At 30.5% G+C, this 9,998-nt stretch overlaps 1 protein-coding gene and 1 non-coding gene across 2 annotated transcripts; both read right to left on the bottom strand.

The window, feature by feature from the left end:
* Positions 1–2,301: 2,301 nt before the first annotated feature.
* Positions 2,302–7,894, bottom strand: LOC101495339 (uncharacterized). The gene is given in 4 exon segments (XM_004499434.4): positions 2,302–2,581; positions 2,583–3,050; positions 6,055–6,414; positions 7,539–7,894. Coding segments are annotated over 4 exon segments (1,134 nt in total). The 5' UTR covers positions 7,743–7,894; the 3' UTR covers positions 2,302–2,479.
* A 19-nt stretch (positions 7,895–7,913) lies between these two features.
* On the bottom strand, positions 7,914–7,985 carry TRNAM-CAU (transfer RNA methionine (anticodon CAU)). Its single transcript has one exon. It is a non-coding gene; the product is annotated as a tRNA-Met (tRNA).
* Between the last annotated feature and the right edge of the window lie 2,013 nt (positions 7,986–9,998).

Here is a 9,998-nt window from a genome sequence, read left to right as displayed (position 1 = left end):
TATACACTGACATGATGACATATATTAAATTCAAATATTCCCACATAGCCCATTAAAATCTACATCATACGCTTCTCAAAAATCACCAAGATCATACACCATTAGTTCTTTTGTCAATAAAATAAAATTTTCACATCACTTATCATCATAATCACCTTTCATGTGCAACTATCATAAAAAATTAAAATTTTCATCACACACATCATGAAAATCATATACTCATATACAAGTAATCATAAAAGTTCAAACTTTCATCACATACCACATAAAATTTTAAATTTTCTCACATATATCATGAAAATTCAAATTTTCAACACATACAACATAAAAACTTAAATTTTCTTCACATATAACATAAAATTTTAAACCTTCAACACATACAACAAAAAAACTTAACAACATTTTTTAATCCTACAAACTCTAATTTGTCATATTAATTCAATTATTACTAAATAGAGTTAATGTCGTGTAGAAAACCTTAGATAGATTGATGAAGAATATAATTTTTTTGTTCATATCATATTATAATATACTTATTAATTCAAACATTATCTCACTACTTACCTTATTTCAATGTTTGCACACGTAAATTCAAGTCCACAAGCAAAAAGTTTTTGTTCCTTTGACTTCTCGTCTTCCAACTGATCCAACTCGACAATTTCTATATAAACGTCAAAAATAAAATATGAAAACACACTCTAAAAGTTCAATTTTAAAATTGGGTCAAATAAAATTACCCAAGTCAGAAAAATAATCATTGCTTAATGTAGTCACCGGTGATATTTAAATTGTTATAGTTCAAATGAAAATCGATTCAAAATAAAACCTCAAATCGATTTAAAAAAAGTGAAAACCGCACCAAATCGAATATTCTCATGTATTTTTAGGCTAAATAAGTTTTTAGTCCTTATAAAATTTTATTTTTAGTTCCCATAAAAAAATCACATGTTTTAGTTCCTACAAAATTATTCTACAAGTTGTTTTAGTCCTTGTTGAAATGAAACATACTTCATCTTTTAAATTTTGAATGAATTTTTGCAAGCATGTTTAGAACATTATTACAAATTCATCCGCACAAATATAAATTATTTTTTAACTTTAAATGAATTAAATATGATTTTTTTAAATATCATATGTTCAAGATAAAATTCTGTAAAATAAGAACCTAGAATTAACTTTTGAACTCATATTTTTTGGATGAACTTTTTATAGTCTTGTAAATATATATGCAAAATAATCATTCATAAACACATGTTGATGCTCCAACAAGGACTAAAACTACTTGTATAATAATTTTATAGGGACTAAAATATGTGATTTTTTTTACAAAACTAAAAAAAAAAATTTAAAATTTTATAGGCACGAAAAATTTATTTACCCTATATTATTATATGTTATTTTGTGAAAATCACATAGATTAGATTTCGAATTGCGTTTTCAAAACATAACATAACCAAACGACACACTTAATTTTTATTACTTATTTATTTTTTTATTAGTATGACATATTGCATTTATATATTATTTGTTGGTTTCTATTTTTTTCTAATAATTCTTATTAATTTAATTTAACATATATTTTCTTATTTCATATATTTCAAACATAATCGATTATTGATATTTTGTTATGTTATATTTTACCATAATTTTTGTACAATTTTAATTTGGGTATCCAAAAACCAATCTAAATTTAATTGTTTTTAATTGATCGGTTTGGATATTTTTAAACGTGTCACCCAAATAAAACTGAACCACACATAATTTTATTTTTAGATCGGTTGAATTTTTGTCTCAAAACTATTCTAAACCGCATTGAGAAGACTCTACTCTCACTAGCTAAAATTAATTTTTATTTTTCTCAGAGAGTAAATTGGAGCTTACACTTTTTTTAAGAGATTAAAATGAGTTTTCATTCTAAAATTATAGATTTTTTATTGAATTAAATGTAAGATAGAATTGTAAATAATATTATTTAAATAAATGACAAAATTATAAGAAAAAAAGGCACACAAAAACTTGGTATTTCCTTTATAAAAAAACTTGGTATTCTTTCTTCTTTTTTTTTTTTAATTAGAGAATGAGAATTTTTTTATTAATCAAAGTGACATTAAACCATTTTACAATTATACCAGAGGAGATTTAAATTTGATACCTTGAAACTACACAATTAAGCTCTTATAATTGAATATTAGTATCAAGGTTTTTTACAATCTCCATCAATTATAAATTGCAACATCATTAAATATTAAACTTTAATCATAATAAGATAATTTGCAATTGATTGACAAAAAATAAAAAATATTAAACTTAAAAAGTACTATCAAAATTAAATTCAATTAAACTCAATTTGTAAACCTCCATGCATCATGGATGTGATCAATTATTATATTCCAAAGCACGAACTCTAATAAGCTCCTCCAATGCAAATATAAATAAAATACTATACAAGACATTCAATGAAAGTGTTAAAATTTAACCATCAGCAAAGAACAGTGACACACTGCATCGTGCATACTCTCTCTCTCTCTCCAGGTTCATATGACACAATGACAATAATAACCTCAACCAGTGCTTGATCCTGCCTTCTTCACCATAGCTGCATGTTTTTGTCCACTAAGATGAGTATTGAAAACTGTTTCACTGTTACACACTACATTGCATAAAGTGCACATTTTGATAGCATTTGCCGCAGCCCCTCCTTCCACAACTTTACGTTTCTTCGTCTCGATATCTAGTTCAGGTGCCTTCTTCGGTTTCGGTTTATTGGTATCTGGCTTTTCCTGTGGCCCAATTAAAGTATTTGCAGCGGCGGCGGCTTCGGTGCCAACGTTGATTTTTGGATTTGACAGTTTCTCCAGGTTCTTCAAGTGTTTCTTCCCGGCTAAGTGAACAATGTACATATCCCTGCTGTTACAATTAATCTTACAAACTTCACACCATGCAGATTGAGCAACCTTGATTTTCTTAGTGGCTTTTTCCCAAGGACCGATACCGCGACGCTTGAATTCCGCAATACATGGACCAATGCCATTGTTAGACATCAAGGCAACCTATGAGTCACAAAAGGTGGTCAACTTGGAAAATGTAGGTATTATTACATCCAGGATAACTGATAGCAAACAAGTAACAATAATAAAATCATAGATGAAACCAATGTTGTCAATCACATATCACAAAAAAATAGAGGTTTGTTCATATTATACCACGCTACAATGATATAGCACCATTATAGCCACTAATTGACAGCATTTTACGCTAAATAGCGTATTGCGGAACAATAACAACTTATTCAAATTTTGCTATGTTATAGCCACTATTCGCCAACAATGGCTGAAACAAGAAAGTCTCCATATGTAATATGTAAAGCTAAAAGAACTAAAAATGAAGAATCCATCATTTCTTGTATGGTCATATCAGGTCCTCCATGTTTTCATCAAAATTCAGAACCCAAAAGACTATTTTTTTATTTAATTGAACTATCTCCTATATATTTAAACATTGCAACCACTAATACAAATTGGAAAATGTAATATTTAACAGAAAATACTCTTAAAAACCTGCCACGTAATCAAAACTGAGGTTAAATAAGACATTTTCATAACTTTTGAATAACGTCTGTCCTCTGCTAAGCAAACACAATCACTTCTATTTTACTTCTCCTTCACACTCCTGGCAGAGACAAAACCACATAAAGGTTCTTCATCTTCTTTCTTCTCTTCTTTAAATTTGGCGCTTCTCTTTCTTCTAAAAGCTTTCTTTCCCTCATTCTTTTAACTTTTTTATTTATTTTTCATCCAGCTGTATTGTCTTTTCTTCATCAGAGTATTTTACTTTCCTCTTTTTATCTCAGGTGAAAGAGAAGAAGTCCTTCTTCATTCTTCCTCTCTTTTCTTCACATTGTTTTTCTCTTCATAACAAGATTCTGATTAGAAGAGCAATCTTTATCATAGCAGTTTTGGAATTGGCTTTCTGTTTCTCTCCCTGTGTTATTTATCTAAAGCTTTTGTTTACTTCTAAACCTTCATGTTGCAAATGGAAACTCATTAATCTCCCACTTTCCAAGACGTCTTTAATGTTTCACATTCCAAGTAGTTTAGGAAGTTACGCTAGCTTCATTGCATCCTTGTAAATTGCATCTTTTCATTTATTATCAAAGTAATTTTCATGCATACAAATTAAGCAAGCAAGCTGCTGAGTGCTAAGAAATTGAACATTCAGGAATTTTATGTCTTTCTATTCTTCACACCTCATGCTACTCACTGTCCTTGAAGTTTTTGTTTTTCTTCAATGTCTTTGCAACATTTTCAAAATCCACAATCCAAGGTACAGGCTGTGTTATTTCAAGTCTTCTACCTTTGTCTTTTTGTTCGTTCCCTTCCGACACCGATGAGGTAGAATATTGGTTCTTCTTTTCCAACTCTCCACAGCATTTTTTTATATATCAGCTTTCTTTTTGTTGGAATAGTCCAAGCCCTTAATTTACTACTACCTCCATTCCTTTTTAATTGTCATTTTTTGGCTTTTTACACATACCAAGACAGCCAATAAAGTTTACTACTTTTGATGTCATTATTTATATTTTCCCTATAATGTTGTTAATCATTTCTTATCTCATCTCATATATTTCTCTCTTTAAAATAAATAATTAAGGGTAATAAGACCAAAACAGAGGTATATATGAAATAGTATGATATTACTTTGGAATTGGACTGGGAAAGGAAATACAATGGATGAAAAGTAGTTTTCCTTGCAAAAATGGAAAATCAATGAAAATAGAAATGATACCCCCACTATGGGAATATCCCTTACTGAGGTGAGGATGAGTCTCACTCTCCAGTCCCAATTTCCACTCTAAAACCAACCTGCCCTCTCTCGTGAATTCCTCTAAATGCACATTCTGCAATCTCTCCCACTGATTCCCTCAATCCCCACCACCACTCCTAGGCTGCCACCTGGACAGTAAGTTATTTTCCCACTTAATTCATCATTCCCTTCATTTTGTGCTGCCACAAGTCCTCCTTGCACATTCATTCCCTCTATTTCCTTACCTCCCTACCCTTCCTCTTATACACATGTTTAAGAGGCTTATCAATATTATTGACAAATCAATAACTAATGTTGCATTGAACGTTGGCACAACAATTAAATAGGAACAAAAAATTTCTGCTAATGTGACAATTAAAAAGGAATGGAGGGAGTAAATAGGAATATGTAAATGAACACAATTTTACAGAACAAACGGAATACTATAGGCCATGCTACTTTACACTTTGATGGTTAACAAATCTTGATACTTACTTTTAAATACACCATTTGGTTGATGTGTGGTAATAAAGACTTTGAAAATTATTTTCAACAAAACTATTTGGAAAATATCTTTCACTTTTCTGAAAAAATGATCCTTAAGTTTGTATTGGTGTAGGGGTAGTTCACGATTGGATTATGGAGTGTGTTAAATTTTGTTGTTAACTTGGTATGGCATTATGGCAGTGACACATTCAGATCAGAATCAACAAGGGGACAATGTGGTCAATTTAATGTACTTAATTACAGATGAATCTCATCTATCTCCAGAAGTTGAGCTATGGCTATAGGACGACCCTCCATATGATCTACTCTCTCTGTTAGGAATTTAATAGCTCTTCTCAAAACATGTTCACAACACCTAAGAAGAGATTTTATCATCTCTTCCACAATAGGAGCAACCCAATTTCCTCTTCAATTTGTCCATTCCAAATCTTATGTTGTTGTGTGTGTCCAATCAAGATAACAATTAATTCCAACAACAAAGTTTCGGAACCATGACCAAGAGAATAGATACCGACAGAAAACCAATTATCATTCCTCAAATGTTCTTTTCTGTCAGAATAATTTTACTTTAAGACATGGTTATAAGAAAATATGCATACAAGTGTGTGCTACTAGTGTGCATTGTGTGTGAATAAGCAGTAAAAGCAATCATTAACTCCGATATAGAATGAAAAAAAACAGCAAAATATACAACAGAATTGCACACGTAACCTTACGAAAGGATAATGTAATTTACTAATTCACCTGAGCAGTGTGCTTTTTCCCAAAAAGATGTTTGTTATATGCGTCTTGACTAGTGCACACAACATTGCATACTGAGCAAACCTTTGCAGAATCAACGAGTGCGCCACTACTTTCTTGACTTTGTGCCTGCAAATTCTTCTTGTGTTTCTTTCCAGTTATGTGCTTTTCATAAACATCTTTGCTATTGACGTCGATTTTACACACTTCACATCTCAAAGCTTTGGTGACTTGTGCTTGGTTCGGCAATATTGTCGTTGTTGTTGTATCATTGGGATAAATTTGATGTGGCCATGTAGCATTCAATGCTGTAGGCAAACTCGCAGACGTTGCTGCTGAAGTCTCATGTGATGAACCAACAGCCTGCATAATAGAAGCATTGGAATACAAAACCACAGTTAAAATCAGAAGCTTCTAATAAAGTTCAAAACCCTCTAACATAAGGGGTCAAATGCAGTTTACCTCTCTATTTTATTATTCTCGCTTTTCACCCTAATTTAGTTCAAGTGTGTTTGAAAAACACCAAAATCATGGTGAAAATGAAAATCAGTGGACGAGAAGCTACACGATGGAGCTTCTAAAAATCACGGTGGTAGAATTCTAAAAACATGGTAGCGGTTGTTTACCGCTCAACCTACACACACTTACAGAAATACTTCGCAATACATATCACAATTCTCCCATTTCAAAGTAACAATAATTATTGATAATAATTAACATAAATGAATCATAAAAAAAAATTAAAATAACCATTTTCATCACCCTACCACATTTCTCAAAACAAATTGGAAAAAATCACAGTAACAAAGAAGAAAAAACAAACAAGAGATAACGGAGTAAAGACACTCACACAGTCACAGTTAATGAGTTTGGCTTCTAGTTCTACTTCTTTAAGCATGTTATTCACGTTGTTCTATTGGAGTTCATCATCCATTTTTATGAAAATTCCCGAGTTCAGTTACTAGAAAACTTTTATGCATTATTTTAAGTTGAAATTGCAGTCGCAATTCTTGATACCGTAAATAATTATGGTGAAATACTGCTTATGCAGCCTCAACCGCGATCACAGATACATCAAAATCCACGCTGCTGTGGCCACAATTGCAGTAACGGTCCATTGTAAAAACCCTGATTATAATGACAATCATGGTTTCACCTCTCCTTTCTCATACTATTAGTCAAAAGAGATTAAGGAAAATTCCAACACGCATATATTGGAACTCCACAATATCATCAACAAGTCAAAAACTCTATCCAATTTTATCCACTATATCATTACTAAACAACAATTTTTTTTTTTAAATTTAACAATTTTCAGTAAAATGCAATGATAATTTAAAGAAATCAATAAAAGAGAATAATAACAAACAAAAAACGCAAAGCAAAGATTAATAGCGAGAATTAGAAAACAACCCAAGTGACAAAAAAAAATTCAAATTTTGATCAAAAATTCGAAAACTTAAATCAAAAGAGTAAATGGTACTAACAAGATCATATCCGATGGGTTGAGCGATCCAATTCTGATAATCAGCAGTTTGAGAGGCATAAATAGAAGAAGCAGGAAAAGGGGTTGAATTTGAAGGTGGGTCAGTTCCAGGAGGATGAAGTGAAGAATCTGAAGTGACAGGGAAAGATGGATTTAACAAGTAAGGGTTTGTTAAATAATAAGGTTGTTGTTGTTGAGGATACATTTTGGAAGAATTGGTGTGAATTAAGCATTGTAGTTTGTGTACTCCATTAAGTGATTATTTGATGTAAAACGAGTACATTTGGAATCGGTTGATGGGAGAGAGAAGAGAAATAGAAAGTGATTAATTAAATGCAAAATAAACTGAAGTTTGAAGTGAAAAAAACAAATTTAATATCAGAGCCTGGTTTCGATCCAGGGACCTGTGGGTTATGGGCCCACCACGCTTCCGCTGCGCCACTCTGATTTATATTTTAAATTTTTTATTCTAATCATATATTGTATAAATGTTTGGTTTAATTGTAGTTTTGTTCTCTTTATTTTAAAAATCGATAGTTTGATCCGTCTTTCAGATTTTTAAACTAAAAAATAATGACTTGGTATATTTTTAAATGGCGTGACATACAATTTTATGATATAGAACAATTTAGATACATTAATTATTCATATGTCATTAATTAAATTAAAAATATGAAAAGTTTCTAAAAGTGAAAGCTAAGTTTTTGTGGCATTTTATTTCAAATGTATGGGTGTTAATCACTATACACCATGTGTTTTTGTCAAGCCTTACAACAAAAATTTCAAGATATAGTCAATGATATGTTTTTGGTTTGTTTAACAAAAGGGGTTATCCAAGAGTTGAAAGTATATGGTTGGGCTAAATTGTTTACTAATGTGATATCTTTTTGTGAAAGACATGATTTGAGATTCCTAATCTCAATGATAATTATTCAACAACAAGATTTGGGTGTTCTTGTCTTGAGGAGAATCAGGTCAGAATAGAGCATTATTTTAGAGTTGAAATATTTTTTATTGTCATTGACAAACAGTTACAATAGTTGAATGGTAGATTTAGTGAGCAAACAATAGATTTGTTAACTCTATGTTGTGCTTTGACTTCTAAAAATTGTTATAAAGCTTTTAACATTGATACAATTTGCACTATAGTTAAAAAATATTATCCCATTGATTTCACTAAGCAAGAGAAGATTACTTTACAATTTCAACTTTGGCATTTCATTATTGATGCTCGTCAAGCATCAAATTTGAAGAATTTATCAACTATTCAAGAACTATGCTCATGTTTGGTTGCAACTAAAAAGACATAAATTTACTTAATTTATAGATTACTTTATCTTATCATGACTCTACCAGTTTCTATAGCCACAATTAAGGGATCTTTTTCAACAATGAAAATTATAAAAACTAAGTTGCGAAATAAGATAGAAGGTGACTTTCTAGTTGATAGCATGATAGTTTATATTGAAAGAAAAAATAGTGCAAGTATTAGTTATGAATCTATTATTGATGATTTCAAGTTACATAAAGAATATTAAGCATTACTTTAAGATATTTTTAAGTCATATAATTTAAATTTTTTATGAACAATACTGTGCTTATTACAATTGAATTTTTTTTGTAAAATATGATTTGCATTTTTAATTTATAAATAATAATTTATTTTAGTGGCCCTATCGAGCATTTTAGTAAAGCTTTGCCAGCAACTGTAGAGTGGAATTCATGACATATTAAAACATAGTTGCGGCATTTGTGAGGCTAAAGGACATTACCATTGATTTATAGTTCCCTTGGTAGGTAATGAAAGTTTTTTTGGAAATGTCTTCCTCATGCATCCTAATTTGATAATATCCATCTTTGAGTTTAATCTTTGAAAAGTAGGTTGCTCCATGTTATTCTTCAATAACAATAACAGGGATAGATCATTAATTTGGTATTGTAACTTTATTTAAAGCCATATAGCCCATTCAACAGGGAAGAGTTATGCACTTCCTACCATATAGGGCTTCATGTAGTGTCATTTATGTTTATGTTTAGGTAAAATCCTAAATAAAATGTTTTGAAGATAAACAAATAAGTTAATTAATCTCTAATCATGATTTTGATTGTGTTGATGTTTAACTTGTGACTTTGAGTGTTTTATTCAAAGATAAGTGATCAAATTCATCCATACAACAATCACACCATGATATAAATCAAAGAAATATTGTGCTTTAACTGAACTGGAAACGGTTACAAGATCATTGTGGGTAATCAAGATAATTCTGATTTATAAGAGTATCATTCTGGTTTATCAAGATCATCTTGGTTAGTTTGTTTTAAGGACAAAAGTAGAATGAATCATTCCTTATAGTTTGGATCTTAAATTAAACGAATATCAAGACTACTCAAAACAATAATCAAGCCCAAAAGTCTACCTAAAGGCCAATAGAAGCAAAAACAGCATCAAGATCAATGACCA

The sequence above is a fragment of the Cicer arietinum genome, chromosome 5, assembly GCF_000331145.2.
Source record: "Cicer arietinum cultivar CDC Frontier isolate Library 1 chromosome 5, Cicar.CDCFrontier_v2.0, whole genome shotgun sequence".
In the NCBI taxonomy this organism is placed as follows: Eukaryota; Viridiplantae; Streptophyta; class Magnoliopsida; order Fabales; family Fabaceae; genus Cicer; species Cicer arietinum.
The sequence above is the reverse complement of the archived record's forward strand: the minus strand, read 5'-3'. Positions and strand labels throughout refer to the sequence as shown.